This window comes from Charadrius vociferus, unplaced genomic scaffold (assembly GCF_000708025.1).
Source record: "Charadrius vociferus isolate BGI_N301 unplaced genomic scaffold, ASM70802v2 scaffold90, whole genome shotgun sequence".
Classification (NCBI taxonomy): domain Eukaryota; kingdom Metazoa; phylum Chordata; class Aves; order Charadriiformes; family Charadriidae; genus Charadrius; species Charadrius vociferus.
The window spans coordinates 541,986-562,859 of record NW_009647222.1 but is presented as its reverse complement, the minus strand read 5'-3'; the positions used below and the strand labels follow the sequence as shown (position 1 = coordinate 562,859).

Below are 20,874 nucleotides of genomic sequence, written 5' to 3'. Positions count from 1 at the left end.
TATTCCTTGATAGTGCTGCTCATAAGAACATGATGATGATGTAGTATGTATTAGCCAGGAAAAAAATGGAACCATACTTAGCTTTGATACAGATACTACTGAGGCTTAGTTAATTTCAGACTACCATTTATTACTTGCTTGTTTTTCCAAACCTAGGCTATCTCCCTCTTTCTCTCCCCGGCCCACTGGAGCAGGGACGTGAATGGGGAGGAAAGGAAGGGAAGAAGCAGGACAGGGTACTGCTGTAGAAACAGAAATGTGTAGCAACACACTACAGAACCTGGTAACAATGCAGATTATCATACAGCAACAGGGGTTAAACAAAGCACCTTTTAAAAAAGTAGAATCTATTCTCTACCTCTCTCCTATATTTGCAGAGCACTGAAAAAGATCTTTTAATTGGACAGCTGATGTCCATCCCTTTCTTCCTCCCTCAATTAAAAGTGTATTTTCATTGTGTTAAGCATGAGATTAGAAGAACCATCACCCCTATGACCTGGTCTTACTTTGTGTGATTGCAATGAACTGCAGAAGATCATTAGGAAACTACATACTGCCTTTAAATCCCTCTTGATGTTGTGGAGTCAAATTCTGGAAGAATCTAACTGCCCCCAAACAATTGCTCACCCTTGCTGGCTTATAGTATTTATTTTCCAAAATAGGGACAACAGTCACTAGATTTTAAGAGCAATCCATACAGAAACTACAGGCAGCATAGAGCAGCAAGGACTAAATCATTTTTCCCCCCGTTTCAAGGGGCTCCTGGATCAGTAGCCCCTACCCAGGGAAGAGCAAAAGTAGCCAACTGTGCACAAACTTGAATCATTTAAGTAACAATAGGAAAAAGTAGTATTACATAATTGAAAAAAAAAAAATAAAAGCTTGTATATAGATGAATAAACACTTTAAATGCAACAGCCATCAAAATCTTAGGTTTACAGATGATAGTACATTACTTAGCATTCCAGTTTACAAATGACGTTGCTATAATTAAACTGAAGAAGCCAGTCACATGGTATTTATTCCTGTAACTGTTATACGTAAGTTTAACTCCTCCGATTTCTAATGCAACAATCACTAAAAGCAGTCTTAATGGTGTTCTACGCCAGTACTTTGGCATCTGATCACGCTCATTTCAATGAGCACCCATGTTTTATGCTTTGAGGATTCTGGGGTTTTGGTTTTTTCTTTGTTTTGGTTGGGGTTTATGGGTTGGGGTTTTGTTTGTTTGTTTGTTTGTTTGTTTTTGAGGGGTGAGTTGGTGTGTTGTTTTGGGGTTTTTATGCTTTTTTTTTTTAAATAAAAAAAAAAAGTCTCTTCCCAGGGTGAATCCATAAGACGACTTTCTTAATGGAGGTCAACTGACAAAAATTCAAATTATCATGAGATCTCTTCAAATACTGATAATGAATCCTACCCTGGATTCTTTCTCTTCTTTATGGTTTAAATGTAAATATTGACCCTGCAATTGCAAAACATGCCCCAATTTCTCCCAATCAGTACAGAAGTTTTTGGTGTTTAGTCCAAAGTTATAAATAGAAAAAAAAAAATTGTGTACTTTCCTCAGGATAAAAAAAAGGAAAACAGACTATTTAATATTCTTTGGAAGCAAAGGTGAATGTACAAAGCACAACACAACAAAAGGGCGTGATTAAATTACAAAGCATTTCAACAGTAAAAAGAACAAGCACTAAATCAAGAGGTTTTTTGGTGATTTACCACCATCTCTTAAGTTAAAATGGAGCTTTACAAGATCTGATCATTGGTACCTGCTTCTCAAGGCTCCTAATGTAATAAAAAAAAAAAAAAACCAAAACATTTCTGCTTCGCAGTCCAAGGTACTACTACTGCAAGCACTAAGCAAATCACTTAGGTATAACAACTGGCATCAACACAGAAGGAAACTAACTACACTCTGTCCTTGTATTTTTTTCCACTACAAAAGGTGACTCTTGTCTTTCTGAGAGGACTCATTATAAATCTGCAAATACTATGTACTAAGATATGTATGTAGACCTTGTGGGTTATGAAACTAAGTTTTGCTGAAAAAACTTTCTTTTCAAGGTCTAGTAATTGTTATCTGCAGATAAAAGTGGAGATACAATTATGATCCACTACATTTAGCAGATGCAGTCATTTTTTCCCTCTGTTCATCAGATTATGCCAAAAATTATACAGAAAACCTACGAAGCATTATCCATGCAGGGAAAAAAAAAAAAAAGTGTAATCCCAAATAGCTACACTTACCTGCTGACAAGCCATTGTAATCTGATTTCTGTCGAGGAGCTCAAATCACCGCAAATCACTATTACTGAAAACACTGGTATTTTATTGTATTCACTAAACACAAGTGTATATACAAAATTAATTCAAAGGAGTTGTACACTGGAATATCTAGAGCACTACCAAGTTTGTTCTCCCTTTCCCCTCTTGCCAGCTGAGGCTAAAGTGGCATTTCACAATGTTTCTTACTTCAATTACTAATTCAGATAACTTAGCAAGAGCAGCCATACCAGCTATCTAACACAGTAATCACTTTCAGAGTACAGAAGCGTCTCCTCTAAATTCCTTTGGTCTCTAGCTCTTATCTCAGAAAATATATACATATTTATCCTAAATACAAAAGTTTCTCTGTATTACTAATGTCTTAAGCATTATACAGACTATTAACAGGATCTTAGATACCTACTTTGCTGAAAGAAAAAGAAAAAAAAAAGATAGTCTTTCTAACTAACAGTTTAGTCATGGCAGCCCACTTTGCTGTATCATCTCCAAGTCTGTGAGGCTTTCCAGTATCACCAAATTGAAAAGAGTTTAAAAAAAGCTCTATTTCAGTTTTTGGCCTTGGAGGCATACATGAAGACTGGCATATATATTATTAGTACACCTTCAATCCTTTTTCCATGGACTAGCAGTTCCACCAAAAGCGTTCCTGTCCTTTCTACTTAAATCAGTACCACATAGAGTAAGACAGACACGTAAGAATTCTAGATTTGGTATTAGAAAGCTATAATATCAGTACAAGACTGCTGCTAAAATGAACTATAATCTAGGAGTACCACTGTGCTATTGCCATCATCTATTAATTGTTCACCTGCTCACTGAGTGACTGTAATGAAGCCTGGTCCAAACCAGAGCCTTACAATTTCAAGTTACCTCGTTCATACTTCAGAAAGTAAGAACACTTAAGGGAAAAAGTTAGTAACTCAAACTCCAGAATTACAATAATGCCAAAAGAGACAATGGCTTCTAGAGAAATACAGTAACACAGACAAGACTTTTCAGGAATATACGTAACTGAATGGTGGAATGATACGCTGCAACCCTAGTTAGGAGTGAAATGTCTGAACAATCTCAATACATAGTGGACAAAGAATTATAGCAGCAAGAGTCTGCTATTTAAAGTTCTGTGGAATTTAAAGTAATCCCTCCCCAAGCTTAACAGCAAAAAGCACAGTTAAACTGCTAAGTTCAACAGTACCGCTGACATCACCCATTTCATTGCAAGCTGCTTTTAAGCTGGTAGTATTCCCGTTGTATGTTTAATGGATCAAGTAGAGACCAGACATTCAACCTATGCTACAGTTCCAAGCAACTCAAGGTATTACATTCTACCTTAATAGGAAACATGGGAGAAAAGGAGCACTGGGAAACCTAGATAAGCACAAAAAGTCTAATTTCATTTCCTTATAGACTGCAAAAAAAACAGAACACAGAAGGCCCATCTCTTGGTCATTTACATGACAATTTTTGAAGTCGCTACCAAGTGCTGCAACTTGATAAATGCCTCAGATATCAAGCACTCTTGAGGAGATAATTCTCTTTTAGAATAATTCAAAACTAAGTTATAATTCCATGTTGCAACTGGGGAAACACAGGCAGAACCTTAAAGCTGGCAGCATTCTAGAGAGCCGACAGACATCCGCCACCAAAAGATTTGAGTGTAATGCTGTAGGATACAGATAACGCCTTTAAGCAATGACTCTGGAACTGCATATTGCACAATTAAACATCCATAATGGGAGAAAGTTTAGCTTTCTATCAACAAATAATCAACTCAGGAATGGTACTAGCATTAGAATGACACAGTACTAAAACAAATCAAACTATTTTTTAATATAATTTAAAAACACCCCAGAAATTAAATCAATGGAGAAGTGAGAATTAATCTGATTTTCAGGGGAAGAATGTACTCATTAGAAGCTCAGCCAGTCTCACAACAGCAGCAGCCAACGCATTTAAGAGGCTAACACATGGGCAACTATATTTCAAAAAGTGAGATGCTCATTCCACACTACTATGAAAAGGAAAGTACTCCGAAGAAGAATGCTGATGAAATGCTGGAGTACACCCATCACACTTCTCCATCAAAATAAATTAGAATGTTCTTCAAGCGTTTACCCCAAGCAAGATGAAAATCCTTTCAGAATATTTTACTGGTTAAACTCTCTTACTCAGACATCCAAGGCCTCTAAGCACAAAAAGACCACAAAAATACATCAAAGTAAAAATATGTTTTCAGCAGTACCACATTATTTCAGCTGAAACATAAATCAGATCTTAAACATAGATCAGTCAAATGTGGGAAATTTCAATGCAGGGTGTTAGACATCACATTTGCATTGCACTATTTATTTTAAGGGACAATCACCTTGTTATAAGCAAGTTTCAACTGAGAGCAGTTCCTTTGTTCTCGAGTTCTACATATTCCACCGTGGTCCAGTTTTTAGGTAAATTATTTCTATCAAAGTGCAAAAAATAATCACTGTCTTTTCTTCCCTCTTCTGGCTTCTGATGAAGAAGCTTCCAGGGAAACTTTAAACCACACACACTAAAAAAAAAAAAAAAATAAAATTTTCAACTCAGAAAAATACAATTCCTACTAAAGCACGCTGAGGAAAGAGATACTATGCCAAAACCAAGCTCCTGTTTATTGGCTCCATCAGTTCCTCATTGGATATGCATGGGTTTGTTAACCTTTGAGAAATCATTTGCGCTCTCCTTTTGGCTTCTTGCAAAGTGTAATTGGTTAACTAATCCACATTGCACTGCAAGCTATTTTATTCTTCCAAGAACCTATGTTAATTACAGAAATACCTTCCATGTTTAGTTTTGAGCACTTCAAAATGAGATGACAATGACATTCCCTATTTATGAAAAGAAAGGATTTTCTGGCTCTTCAAGATCAGTAACAAGGGATGAATAAAAAATTGAGCATATGCTACACTCCACAGCTGCAGTATTTGCTCAGAGTAGCTGAAGAAAACAGCTGTGCTGCACAACTGGTGAAAATACCACAACTTAGCACTAAAGCACTCTCAACCCAAGCGAGAGCTATATAGGTGCATGTGCACAACATTCTTAGTATTATATCCAAGATATTGGATATAATACCTATTGCCTTAAGAAGACAACCAAACAAAAAGAGATGTGAATGCCTCAGGACAGGTAGCATGCTCTTCAATCTCCCTATTCATTCTCTGACCTTCATTGAATCCAGAAAATTTCTTGGAAATCAGTAAGCAATACATGAATAATAGTGATTTATTTGCATACATTCCCAAGAAATGGGAAAGAAAACCCAAAGACACCAGTGCATTTTTGACAGGAGGCTGAGGTAGCAATCAACCAGAGCTCCCATCTTCGCGCATTTTTAAGAACTTCCAAAACCAAGGGGCAATTCAATCATTCAAAGTAAAGATGACAAGAACAGCAATAAAAAAAAAATACAATCAGGGACAATCAACTGTGTGGAGAGGAATAAAGAGCCAAGACCACGGCAAAGAGATTGAGATGACTATCAGATAATGGCATGAGTCAGCCCGCATCTTGGCTTCATGAGTTGAGTCAATTTTTAACAATGCATTTGGCCTTAGCTAAACTTAATATAAAGCACAAGTTCTGCCCATGTGAGCAGTCTTTAAAAGTGATGTGCTGAAATAATCGTATTGAGGTCTAGAAGACCAGTTCCTGCAATTACACTGGAACTCATTTTATGGGGAGGGTGAAGGGGTTCTGAAGATTTTTCTGGTCCCCCAACAGATCAGAGAAATCCCTTGTTCAGTGTCTAAACAGAGAAGTCTGTTTAATTACATTAAATCCTATTAAACTGATCTTCCTTATAAAGGGCTGAAGTGACCAACTCCAAAAGGCTATAGAAGACATAATGAATTCAGACTTTAATTAGGACACACTGTTAGCTAACTATAATCTATTAATTAGCATTCTTAGTTTTTACAGCTCATTGCAATAATACCCTTTTACTTTTAAATTGCACCCTTCTATTTTTTTTTGGACCAAAGTTATACAATTCTACCAGTGTGGTAGTAATTATAGTGATTGCCTAGAGAACAGCGGCCTGGAAATATCTGTAAATGTTTAATTATGGGATAAAGGAAAGACAAGGAAAAAAAAACACCAACTCAGATAGAGGAATCCCTGTTCTCCAGTCTATACATGCTTAGTAACTGCTTAATCTGTTCTAACCATACATTCATTACATTTTTCTTGCAAGATTTCCACAGCATCCTCAAATGCCAAAACTGATTTCAGGAAAAATGTTATTATATTCCAAGATATTGTCCTCGGTATGAAAATAGAACTTAAAAATGAAAAGAATTTGAGAATTAAAATACTTACCTGTAGCTGAAATACAAAGAGCATCAGAAAGTTGAGTGAATGTTATTCCATGTATTCATTAAACTGGTACTATACGACGATAACTAAAACTTTCACTGGATTACTCCTTCTAAGGAAATCCTACTTTTGTAATATAAATTATTTAACTTTAGGTTTTCCTCACTTCAAGACAACATATGAAAAGGAATACGAAATGTTGCACACATTAACAAATCACATGTTGTGATACTTGCCATTTGGTAAGGATACAGCTACATGACAAGTTCATTAAATTATTTCATACTAACTCATGAAAAGTGACTTACTTTCTTCAACTCAGTTATTTAAAATGTAAAAAGAAAACTGCAGACAACGTCAGCATAGCAGATTATCACTAACCAAAAGGAACCTACTATTTAAGACAGGTCACCTGAAAGTAAAGTATAACATGCCAAGTACTACCAGCAATATTGTTTACCTCCAGCAGTTTCCCTCTCCCTTCCACCTTCTAAAGCAAATCTTAAAAAAAATGCTGCCTAAAATAGCAAGTGTATCTTAAGAGCTTCTGTGAAGAACATCATCATGCTTGAATTATGGAAACTATTTCATTAAACTTTGTTGGATATTTAAAAAACTCAATAGGGAAAGTAATTTTGTCATGGAAAAACTGACTTATATTTCAGGAAACTTATAGAGTTGGATGCTGGGCCTGTTTTCCATAAGAGGAGGTTTCTTATGGGAGAGTCCAGAGAGATGCCTAACTCACATTTGGTCAGAAACAACTAAATAGGAGGACACTATCTCAAAGACAAGTAGTTACTTCAGGATTAAACTAGCAGGAAGGTCTAGGTGGGAAAATTTTAAAAAAGCTTGTAATAAGTAGAGCTGACTACAAAGAGACCACAATTTTAATCAACCTCTCAGTTTTATTCTGATTTAGGGATGCTTTTAAGAGGGACAAGACAAAAGAACTAGACACCCAAGAGTCTCTGTTCTTCAGCCTATTCTCTAACTAGCCAGACCACTACAAAAATTCTGTAGGGTGCTTTATGATAGCTGCATAAGAAGATATGCACAGTTTATGACAAAAGAATAGATGAACAGGTTTAACAGTGTTACTTAAATGTAGCCAAGAACACAATTTATATCTGTTTGTGAAAACTGCAGGTCTGGAGGTTTTAACTGGAGCTCTAAAATAAGACCAGTGTAATGTGAACTTTGTTTTAATGGCAATCTGTCAACATTCAGTTGTATTTGGGGTCAGCAGTTAGTACATTCTGCACCTCAGAGAATGCTTCAAGAACTAAGCACTATAGAAATATTAATTATGAACACGATAAAATACTTCCAAAAGAAAACCATGTGGTGAGCATCAGTCCTAGGAAAAAAAAAAAAACAAACGACACACAAGGAGAAATAAGCACTCAAGAGGTGGCTTACAAGTCTAACAAGAAACATTTAAAAAGAGGCTTGCAAGTTGAAAACAAATCTTATTCCTACCAATTACCTGGGAAAAGCACCAATATAATTTAGCTGCTTAAAGGTGACATGCGAGTCTATTAAACTTACTTAATCATGATACTGCACTAATAAAACAGTGACAACAGATGACAAACCTGGTTTTCTTCTTGCAAAACTCTATATTGTTCCTTCCAAATGGTGATTTTTGAAGCTTCATCTTTCCTCAGTGCTCTCTCCTTTTTTAGCTCAGGACTCCAGAAGGTCTTGATACTGTTCATGGAAGAACTCAGCTTGCTTTCTTTCACTTCCACATCCTTGCGAAGCAGATCATTTTCCCTTAATACTTCTTTAAGTTGTGTCTGCAGATCCATTATTGTGTTATCCCTGGCCTGGCGCAGTGAGTGAGGCACAGTGGATGCCATACTCACTGGAGGGAGATGGTGCTCTCCAAATGCAATAGTATCACTGGCAACTCCACTACTGGCAATGTTAGGGCTGCTACCCATTGCAGTCATCCTAACACCGTAAGGCAGCCGCCCCCCAGATCGGCCCAAAGTCATGGTGCTTTTTGGGGTGTCTGCACCCACGTTCTCATGGTCACTTAGATACATAGGGCCTGACGTAGCATAGGCAGCATTTAAGGACTGAATATTTTCCATAGAAAGGGTTTTCCCACTGCCACCCCCAGTACTACTCCCAGAACTGCCTCCTGTGCTGTTGGTTCGACGATGGCCCAAGCGTGGTGACCGTGGCAGCCTTGGTGAACGCCCTGGACTCTGGTTGCTTGGCTCAACCTTACCAACTGATCGAGCACTTCCATACATGATTAAGCTGGTGGTGTGAGGCAATTAGATAGGCATAAATCAGGAATGAGAGAAATCCTGTTAAGTTCTTCAACAGTTGTAAGTCAGCTTAAGGCCAATCACAACTTATAACAGATCCAGGTGTCCATCTTTGAAGTCACGTGCTCACGATGTTCAGGACCATACCTGTATCAATAAGAATAACGTATTAAAACTGTATCAATAAAAAATAATGTATTAAATACCTAGTTTATCACCAAATATTTTGTCCCACATTAGAATAAAGTGTATTCTACTACCTCTACACTTTGCCAGCATCTTTTCAATTCCCACTCACAAAAAAAGCAACCTTTTATTTAAACCCTAATATTTAAACTCAAAAAGGAACTTCTATTCTTGCTTTTCTGTCGTTATATTTTCACAGTAAAGAGAGGGAAAAAAAGAACCCATCAATTTTCAAACCATAATTTTGTTGGTCATGGCCTGAACTCTACAAAAGTCATCTAATTTTTTTTCCTATCTCTAACTGGCCCTAATTCTTTACCCGTTAACTTTCTGAATAAGAGACACAATCAAAATTTATAGCCTGTTCAGTAGAATATTTTTTTTCCTTCAAGCACTGCTAGCTTCTGTAGGACACAGTTTCTAAACCCTGTTGCTGTGCAAATAATCCTGCAAATGGGAAGGCAGGATGGACTGAAATGATTCTGATCATGATCTTGACTGGCAGGTCCCTTTAGTGTTGCCGTCAGCCCTCCTTCAAACTCAGAAGTCAGAACCAAAACTAATAAGAATCGTGAAACCATTACTGACTACAAAGATTAAGCAAGTATAGATACAAGTCTGAAAGAAGAGCAATCACACAGTAATGGGACCTATGAGGTTAAGAGGAACAAGAGAATTACACCTGCACTGAAAACTGGTCCCAGTCTCTTATTTTCTCTCAAACTAGGATTCAGTCCTAAACATGACTTGAATCTTTGTTCAGGTTAAACAAAGATTTCAATCAAAATATACGTCTCATTAACCAGCTCTGATTAATTCCATTAGTAAGTATCATTCCAACAGCAGGGACCTCTTAAAACATATATAGTATGACATCATTGTGTCGCAGTTCCTCCTTGCCTCTACTTAATAATGCTGTTCTACAGGTGCTAGCGGGTAACTCTTTAGTACAGGGGTACAGGGCTGAGAGCACTGTTAGTAGTAAAGATCTAGTAGAGGAGCAAGCAACAGGGATGAAGTCTACTCTTGTGACTGAACTACTGCACTGTAGAACTACTCCCACTACACGGTTCTCACTTGTTAAATATTTTTTCCAGTGTAAAATATTTCAAGTCACTGTTGGGCTCAACTGAAATCAAAATTAGAGCACTGAAACATTCCTGGTCTGACCTCTCCCCGTTAGATGGAAGAATACCAGATAGTATCCAAAGAGCAGCAGCATCTTGTATATCCCAACACCTTTCCTTTCACACCAGCTTTCATCTAGCCTCACCTTCTGCTCAGAAGTCTGGTTTGCGAAATATTAGGAATCAATTTTTCCAAACCCTATGGCATGTTTGTGAGATAATAATTGGGCAAGCAGGTGAAAGATTAGGCTTAAAAGAGGAATACAATTACAAAAGAAATTGTAGAAATAGTAAGTGTGGGTGGAGGGGAAGAGACCAAAAAATAATTCTGAAAAAAATACCGGAAAAGGGTAGAAAGAAAAAAAAGTAAAAGCCTGATGAAGAAAAGATACATAATTTTTCCTTTCAGAAACAAGTCAGTATAGGAAAAAGATACAACAATAAATAGTTTTAAAATGTTTAGTTTAACCCTAAGTTTTAAATGGAAAACAAGACCAGGGTAAGCCAGCATTTTTCAATTTTCACACTATTTCATAGGAGATATAATAGCATGTGTAATTTTATAAAGCTTATGAAAGCTGATACTGTTTTGTGAGCAATCCCTGAAAAGTTCAAGTGTTCATTTTCTCTTTCTCTCACTTTCTCTTTTTTTTCAAACTTCAACCAAAGCTAGCAACAATATTGCTACGGAATATTTTAAACACACACGTAAAGGAAAACAGGACAAGGAAAGATAGCCAGCGATATTAATAACTGAAGTTAGCTACCAAGACGCTACCAATACACCACCTACAGATTTTTTTTTTTTTTTAATACAAGTTACAGATAAGACATTTCTTCTATTTCAGCTACATATCCTTATGCAAAGCAGCACAGAAATATAAACTATGTAACAAAGTCTACAGTGTTTCATTGAAGTTGCTTCAATAAGTAAGACACTGTGCCCCAGATCCGGAAGAAAAACACTTCTTCCAAATAGAAAAGTTATTCCAGACTAATCTCACCAAGATATCAAAATGCTAAAAATGCTGCTGTGACATCAGTTGAGCCCTCAAAACAAGTCAGATATGATTTCTTAGACATTACATGAAGCATGTTCAACTGAGAGCTTGTATTCACGAGGATTCTCTTGAAAATAAATCCAAATCACAGCACCTAATTCATTTGCTAGAAACTTACCACACTAAATTAGTATAAACACTCATTTACTTAACAGCTTTAAATGAGTTTAACTTGAAACAAAAGATTAGACATGTTTTATTCTGTGCATTTTAGTTAAGGCTCTTTCCTCAAAACACATTAAGTTTAAATGTTGCTAGAAGTACATTACTGTTGCATGCCGAAGTATCACCTAGTAAAGTGCTTAACAACATCCAAGAAGCGGACAAAAGATTTTACATCATTTCTAATGAGTTCCCCCATAATGGAAAAGTGTCATTTAACCTCATGGAATTGCTTTCTCCTCGCTTTAGCTAACATTCTGTTAAACTATTAATTGCTTTTCAAAGAATGAAAGCGACTGATGTCCCTGACAGAAAAGTAGATTCCCAGGCAGCTGAAAGGAGCTGGTACCACAGCAGATGCCGTGCAGTGGTCATCTTCTAATAAACCCGGCAGGCAGATTAGCTTTCGTTCACCTTCCGTAGAAACACCAGTCCCATGCTTTGTTTCACAGGTAGGCACTACACCCTCTGTTACTCCAGAAAAATCAAATAATACAAGCTATGAAAGCCAGCTGCTAGAATTAGCCATTAATTAGGGTTACAGAAAGGATTCCCAGAGCGGACACACGTGAAACTCGGGGAGAACAACTCCATCGCTGCCCCGTGTTACACTGCACTCACTTTTCAAAAGCAAAACCAAACAAAAGCAGTAGATTAAGAGAAAAAAATCTTTGGAAACAAGCAAACCTAACCCTCCAGTATTTCTCTTGAAATGAGAACTTTCATTAAACCATTTTTAGACTTTAAAATTGTGAATATTCCAAATATTAACTAAATACACCCCTCCAACCACGCAGCCAGTTTCATTACTTTCACTGACACACAGATTTGTCAGGGTTCAAGTGAAAAAAAAAAAAGTTACAAAATAAATCTTAACACCCCCGCCTCCCTGCCCCATGATTTTTTCCAGTAGCATTTATCACTGACCATTTCACTTTGTTGCTATTAGGAATCCGTAAGCAGAAGTAGGTATTAAGATAATTCACACTAGGAAAAACATCTTTCATCCTGGAAACAGCAAAGTGTAGGAAGTGACAGAAATGCCTTTTCTCATTTGCAATACCAATTAATCAGGGAAAAAGAAAGAGTTCTAGCTTCCTTCCAGTAGTCCAAGCAAAATTATATGGAACATTTCTTTCAGATAGCAGCATAACCAGAAGACGTAAAGTTTTTCAATATTCTGACCCACACGAGCATTTTACTAGGAATCTCAAAAGTATAGTATCTTACAGAATCGTTTAGGTTGGAAAAGACCTTTAAGATCATCAAGTCCAATGGTAAACCTAACACTGCCAAAACCACCACTAAACCATGTCCCTCAGCGCCACTTCTACTTTTAAATCCCTCGAGGGATGGTGACTCAATCCCTTCCCGGGCCAGCCTGTTCCAATGTTTGATAACCTTTCGGTGAAGAAATTTTTTGTAATATTCAATCTAAACCTACCCTGGTGCAACTTGAGGCTTCTTCCTCTTGTCCTATCACTTGTTACTTGGGAGAAGAGACTGACACCCACCTTGCTAAAACCTCCTTTCAGATACTTGTAGAGAGCGATAAGGTCTCCTCTGAGCCTCCTCTTCTCAAAGCTAAACAACCCCAGTTCCCTCAGCTGCTTCTCGTAAGACTTGTTCTAGACCCTTTGGGTCTAGAAGAAGGGCAGCTTCGTTGTTCTTCTTTAGATGCACTCCAGCACCTCAGTGTCTTTCTTGTAGTGAGGGGGTTAAAACTGAACACAGTATTTGAGGTGGGGCCTCACCAGTGCTGAGTACAGGGGGACAATCGCTTCCCTAGTCCCGCTCACCACACTATTCCTGATACAGGCCAGGATGCTGTTGGCCGCCTTGGCCACCTGGGCACACTGCTGGCCCATATTCAACCAGCTGTTGACCAACACCCCCAGGTCCTTTTCTGCCAGGTAGCCACTCTTCCCCAAGCCTGTAGCGCTGCATGGGGTAGTTGTAACACAAGTGCAGGACTCGGCCTTGTCCTTATTGAACCTCATACCATTGGCCTCAGCCCATCGATCCAGCCTGTCCAGATCCCTCTATAGAGCCTTCCTACCCTCAAGCAGATCAACACTCCTGCCCAACTTGGTGTCATCTGCAAACTTACTGAGGGTGCACTCAATCCCCTCACCCAGATCATTGACAAAGATATTAAACAGAACTGACCCCAATACCAGGCCCTAGGGAACCCCCCTTGTGATGGGCCACCAACTGGATTTGACTCCATTTACCACCACTCTTTGGGTCTGGCCACCCAACCAATTCTTAACCCAGCAAAGAGTATGCCCATCCAAGCCATGAGCAGCCAGTTTCTCCAGAAGAATGCTGTGGCACTTTACTAAAGTCCAGGTAGACAACATCCACAGCCTTTCCCTCATTCACTAAGCAGGTCATCTTACCACAGAAGGAGATCAGGTTTGTCAAGCAGGACCGGCCTTTCGTAAACCCATCCTGACTGGGCCTGATCACCTGGTTGGCCTGTATGTGCCATGTGATGGCACTCAAGATGATCTGCTCCAAAACCTTCCCTGGCACCAAGGTCAGAGTGACAGACCTGTAGCTCCCCAGATCCTCCTTCTGGGGAACATATCCTATCTTCCATGAGACCAAAATGAAGCACTGTTTCTTTTTCCCTCCTCTACTGTAACCCTAAATTTAGTCACAAATAAATCACCTCTTAGCCTTACAGGATGGTGGTAACTACAAGGAACACTGTCCAACTTTGACATGAACGTATTGACCATTTTTCCTTTGCAAACTCTCCTGTAGGTTTCAAAAACCTTCAGTCCTTTCTGCCAATATAGGAACGCTTACCTAAGATTGCTAAGAAAGAGACTATAAACTGCAAGTGTTGAAAAAAACTTGCATACCTTTACAGTTGTGAAACAACACTCTCTTGTTCACTGTTTACTAAAGAACAAAAACCTCCAAAAAGCATCCTATCTGCAAGCCAAATTAAAAAAATAAATAAATAAAATTAACGTCAGCCAAAGTAAAAACTTCAGATCTAGAGATTGGCATAGCAGGGTTGCAAGTACAGAGACATACAATTGACCTGCTTTAATGAGTTGAAAACACTATCTAGCAATTATTAAAAAGCTTGAAAGGACTATCAGAAGCATATAAAAACTAGATGAGAATTACACAATATTGTATTTAGAAAAATTTTGAAGAAAAAGGATGGTTATGAACATTTTCTGTGTGAAAATGATGATAGGTAACAGTACATCCTGCCTGAAGTGCGAGCTAAGAAAAATGTCTAAGATCATAAGTAACTGTCCAAAAACACTCAGAGATGGACACCATGAACTGTGAAAAAGGTTTATAATCTGACAGTAAACATTTAAATGTACTACAATGCAACTTGTGGCAACTAAAATGAATCTGTTTCATTACAATAGCCTAGTTGTAGCCAGTGAAAAGCAATGGAGAATCAAGCCTCTTTCAAAACAGCAAAGCAGCTACCACTCCAAGAAATATAGTGATATCCAGAACCATACATCAATGAAAATGGTTATTCAAAGCAACATGAAAGCTGGTAACTCCTGCATCAGAACCTAGCATGCTGAAAGAATACTAAAATGCAACCTGCACAACTTCAGGCAGATTTACTTGTAAGGCAGTTATGACGTGAGAGAGGGCAGGAATAGGTACACTAGCCTTATCAAAAGCTTTGGTAGTTTTCAATTAAAAAGTTTTATTCAGGCATAGTAAGAATTTCTGGAGACATCAGATTAACATCAACTTCAGGATAAAGAATCCAATAAAATGGGATGTGTTTACAAATACTGTCACACTCAGCCTCTATATTTAGTATTTTATGTGAACCAATGGTTCAGAAAAGCAGACATTCATGGCTACAGCTGACAGAAAATGGAAGATTCATTAACACAAAGTTTTGTTAACCTCCTGAGGATATCTCAAATATAAATATATGATGCCTTTCATATCCCATATCCCCCCCTACTCCAGGACAAATACTAATATTACAGTAACTAGTTCTACGTAAAGTTACACAAACCAAGTACACAAAAAACGCACTGCAGAAATACAGAAAAATCCCTGCTTATGTTGTTAAAATAAAATGAATTTTGGAATAACTTTTGCAGCTTTCAGCAAGTAACATTTCCTCTGAATTTCTTTTCTGCAGTTTCTGTTCAGGACCGACACCAGCTGACAGACAGCAACATTTACGGAGTCAACTCCTTCATAGTGTCACTGCCTGATAGTCAGGCATGGGACAGTTTGATCGTGAACGAGGCAGGCAAGCACATCTTACAGCAGAGTGACTCCTCTAGTGCCTCCCATCAGCATAATGGCAGCCATATACCCAGCTTCCAGAAGACTGAACTTTCTTGTAGCACCGATTCCTGTCTGCACAAGGAAAGCTTTGCATGTCAGTTTTATAATAGCAACAGAAAAGTCAGCCTTTACAAGAGCCGTCTTAATCTGATAAAGCACTGTAGCAGGCACACTTAGACTTCATTAACAGCATTAACAGAGGTAGCAATTCTTCGCATTTTCATAATTCACACAGGAATAGTTAATCACAAATAAGTACTACTAGATTATACAGTAGGACCTGGATGCCAGAATAGAGCCAGAGAAGGAGGCGGCGGGAAAAATGTAATTCCAAAAAAAGGAACAGCTTATATTCCAATAAAACCCTGCCAGATATCTTTACCCTGGAATTTAGATAGTGGGGATGATGACAGAACAGACGAGATTCACAACTTGGAGGTGTGTCAACCGAGACCAAGAGAAAAATTGAATTCCTGTTACTTTCTGGTGCACACACACAATTACAAAAGCTACAGTTGCTATGTTACTTTATATAAAAAATGAGAAGCATCTATCTTAGGTCTATATTGTAGATTCTAGGTTTGACTAGCTCTGCAAGGTAAGAAAGCTCACTACTTTTCATGTTAAAGTAATGACTGTTACACACAAAAAGGACAGAAGAAAGTTTACTTTGGAAATTGTTTGCAAGCCAGCCAATGCTAGACACAAGGCATTGAACCCATGGAATTCAGGGTTGTTTATTGTTATCAAAATAGTCTTATCCTCATGGCCTTGACAGCAAGAAGGCAAAAGGGATGAATGAAATTAACATAGAACTAAGACAAAAAAGTAACAGTTCATATTACGATTGATTCTCATTCCAAGTAGCTCATGAATAGATGCCCAAGCACCAACATCTGTTTACGTCTGATCCTTTTTAAAAGTTGGGTTGTTGTTTTGGTTTGGTTTTTTTTTAAAGTAAGTTCACCTACTTGCACATCTGCCAAGTTCACTGAAAGTAACAGTAATTGTTCTGTATCATCCAACACGAGAAGACAGGAATTGACACACTCTCCCTAACGTACACAGAGAAGTCTTCCCAGAGAAGTATCTCAAAAATCCCTGATAATCTTTAGGTGACTTTGACATATTAAAAAACATGTTTTGTAAAAGGTAAGCCATCAACCCTGACTCTAACATTTGGAGGAAAAACACATTTGTCATTTGTCAAAGGAGTGTTTTGTTTCTAAACATAAATTGACACTCCTGTTATACATTTTTTAAATTTGAAAGGTTAGCATAAATGATGCACACACACTTTAAATCACCACAGAGCACAGAAACATCTTGATTATCTGTCCTTGTTAGATAATCATGCTGTTTCCCATTCTTCTCTCCCATTCCTACCAGATGTCACACGCTACCCGTGAGTCTCTAAACAAGAGCCAGAAATATTCATCAGCTTCCTAGTCAATTTGTCTCCTGCAAGTATACATTTCCTTTCATGAGATCTACTTACTCCACAAGGAAGACATGAACAAGAAGACAACATGCTCTACTCTACAGCAGCTTCATTGCAAAAGCAGTTTTAACTGACATCAGGTTTTGTTTCTTGTAATTCCCATGTCTTCATGTCAGCATAAATGGTACACTTTCACCACCACAACTTAATTCCTTTAGATCTTCTTTCCCCAAAAATATCAAAAAAACCCCAAACACACTCACAATTATTATAAAAATGCATTTGTTTTAGCTAGATCTTTATTTATTCATATTTATATACTCTTTGCGATACACCACTTGCTTATAAGGATTTTTTCCTAAAGCTCTGGAGGTCAGCCTGAAATTGAGGCGAACATGAGGTGCTACTGATATCTCTAAAGGCCCTACCTCGTCTCACTTGTCAGACTAAAATGGTTCTGCTCACAGTGTACAAACAGTTAACCTGGTCACTAAATTTGGGTGCACGAGCAAGTTCTTTCCCTTTGTCAGGTTGCTGTGTATTAACAGATATTTTTCTGACTTCCTCCAGAGACTGGGGCACATATTTCTTAACACCGTCTGGTCACCATACTTCAAGGCTTCCCAGGTATGGACGCTATTCCAGCAGCTGTTCTTTCCAATAGCTTTAAAGCTGGCAGCGCTGAATTTGTTACAGGACGATTAGCACATGGTGCAGAAGTATTGTGCAACATTCTCAGTTCCTGGTTCTTGCCTGGGATTACCAGGGATTGGACCCAATGACCCACATGGTCCCTTCCCTGTCCTATGTTCTTAACACTGACATGTGTAGGCAGGCTAGGAAGGTGCATCAGGATTTGTTTTCTGCAATGAATGGGAGCTGATTATAAGTGTCTAAATTTAAAGCTGATGGGAGATATACAGCAAAAATTATCATTTATCTCTTTCCTTTTTAAAAATGTCCAAAACACAAAAAGCAACAGGAGTCAGAACACACACATAAACTTCGTACTGATGAACCGATTAAAATAACTCTCGTTCTTCTAATTACCTAAGAGACTGAATACCTATGGACATTAATTTTCCATCATTGTATGGCTAAAGAGTTCATAGCCTGATTTTTAGAGTATACAGTCAGTAAATATTATGCGTTTGTATGCATGGTTGTTTCTCTCTTCCCCCCAGGTGGCATGCAATCAACAACCAACTTCCCAACAGTGGAAACACAATGCTAAAAGTGATAAAGATGTTTCAAAAGCCCAGAAGTACCTAAAAGCACTAGTGAACCCATGCAGACACCCAACCTAAAATCACCATGGGTAACATCACTATGCAAAGCAAAGCATGCGCTACCTACAGAATTTCCATCATAATTTCACCCTGACAACAAAGTTGTGTTAACAATGTTGAAACAACCCACGTACTAGAAGACATCACTTTTCCTAAATCAGCACTGGATTTTCTAGGATCTCACGCGCTATCACTGCCATACAGCAGCCCACTGCATGCCACAGTTAAACTCTTGGCTTAAACAGGCAGTAATTGATAGAAACATCATCACCCAGAGTGCTCTTGTGGCAGGGTAGTCAGCAAGGTTCAAGAATGCATATTATTGTTTCTTAATTCTAGCAATCAGTTTGATTATTTAAAAAGTTGCATGCATGCATCCATCCATTTCTGAGCATACCATGCTCAGATAAAACAAGCCAGACCTTCTGAACTTACTACAATTTTCAAGTGGCTTAGACAGGTATGTGTTGTAACAAACTTCTCACACAAAAGAGGCTTTTGGGGGAATAGGCTTGAAAGTAGGGAGGGGTGAGAGGAGGAGGGATAACAATAGGAGAGCATCCTGCTTCACAAATTAAGGAATAATAGCAAGGAACTCACACGCTGCTTACAATAGCATGGTGAAATACTTCCATTCATACAGCAACACAGATAACTGCTACCAGGAACTGAAAGAGCGGCAGATTCAACAAAAATAAACTAGGTTTCTGTCATGACCAAGATTTGCAATTCAATAAAAAGGTACATGCCATGTAAATATCAAACCTGCTTTTTTGCCAGTCAGGCCATTAGCCAGATGTTAGAGATGAAAAGTTATGTTAACAGAATCTCATAAAAGCTTGAGAAAAACGAAACAATACTAAGACTTACAAAAAACATAATGCTTCAATACAACCCAGATAACAAAAAGCCAAACCAAAGTCAATGTTACAGTGATTTGATTGCAGCTAAATCGGTTTCCCAGAAACATGGGAAAAGTTCAAATTATATCAAATGCTATGGTAAAATCGTATTTTACCCAGTAGTTCCCAAACTTTTTTCTAGCTGCAGCTTCTCTTGCAGCTTGGTAGATTCAGATAATCCAGAATGCCTGGATGATACAGTAAAGTCACACACTTGACTATTCAGGGAACTGCTGTTCTGTGATAGAAGTTCTGAACTATGCTTCCGGAACTGAACTACGTTCAGTACAGCTCCCTCAGTTATTTAATAACTAGTGTTTTAGTCCAAATGCTTCATTACTGTAAAAAACCAAATTTTTGTACTACCAACTCTGCTCACACTACCACGAGCAAGGTAGTGATTTTTCTCTTTTAATCGTACTTGATATTGCTGTAAGGGTGCTGACTCATAAGTGACCCTGAATTGGGGCACACATATGAGCTGCTGCAGTTTTCAACACAAAATACCAAAATACACTTTACAGTAATATGTCAGGCTGCAGACTGCAGTAGCTCAGGAGGAGACGTATGTTCAGCCACCTACAGCTATAGATGCAGTAACCTCCAAGAGAAAAAGAGGGCAGGCAGCTGGTGGAGGTTACTGCTGTAGACATCCTAGCCGAATTAGCCATTGTTTAAGAATCACAACCCCGCAGTCAAACCAGACAACTTTTTTTGGTTACAACCTGTTGGATTTGAGGTAGCATATTATCCAGCTACAACCATCCCACATACATCAATGTGCCCCCAAAACGAGCTTGGATAAAGTGCTAAACACACATTGTTCTTCGAACCAATTCTATTTCTATCCATTTACTTTAATTCTCTTGGCTTTTGTACTGCTCTCCCCTGCCACCACCTCCATAGGTGTTTCTTTATATCTTTGCTTTGTATCTCCCAATTTCTCCCACTTCAATTGGGGTTTAACTTTAAACCGTTTCGCACCATGTCAGCACGAACCATAGCGTGCACTTCCAGCGTGCACCCAACATTCCATGTAAAATAAATTGTACACTTCATAACTAGGACTTAGAGTTCAGGTTACAAACGAGACAGATGTGGAAAGACAGCAATCCCTGACACATGCTTCAGGATGGCAGCAGCCTCAGAAACAAAGCATGGTGTCAGCCGATGCTTACTTTGTAGCAGATGTAATAAAATAAGTGAGGTGTGACCGTTCAGCGTTCACGGGGGGAATAAGAAAAACCAACCACGCTGCAAGGTCTAGGTAGGAAGACACCGGTCACCATTACCTCAGATGATGTGGCTAAGACAACAAAAGCGTGTGCTTCCCAAGGGCAGACTAAATAAGTGGGGGCGGAAAAAAAAACCCAAAACACAGCAGGGAAGGCGAACGGGAAGAGCACGAAGGACCTACTAACAGTACGAGGCAGAACCAGACCCCACCCGGCGCACCACCGCCCGCCCCGGCGCACTGCCA

The 20,874-nt window shown here is 38.5% G+C and overlaps 1 protein-coding gene across 1 annotated transcript in view; it reads right to left on the bottom strand.

Annotated features, from left to right (window-relative positions):
* Positions 1–19,922, bottom strand: part of ERC1 (ELKS/RAB6-interacting/CAST family member 1) — a 303,616-nt gene extending 283,694 nt beyond the window's left edge. Inside the window, exons 1-2 of the mRNA XM_009879628.1 lie at positions 19,761–19,922; positions 8,235–9,068 (exon numbers count right to left, since the gene is read on the bottom strand). Coding sequence (XP_009877930.1) covers positions 8,235–8,903 — 669 coding nt within the window. The 5' untranslated portion in view covers positions 8,904–9,068; positions 19,761–19,922. The remainder of the gene's footprint in view (positions 1–8,234; positions 9,069–19,760) is intronic.
* Positions 19,923–20,874: the final 952 nt, after the last annotated feature.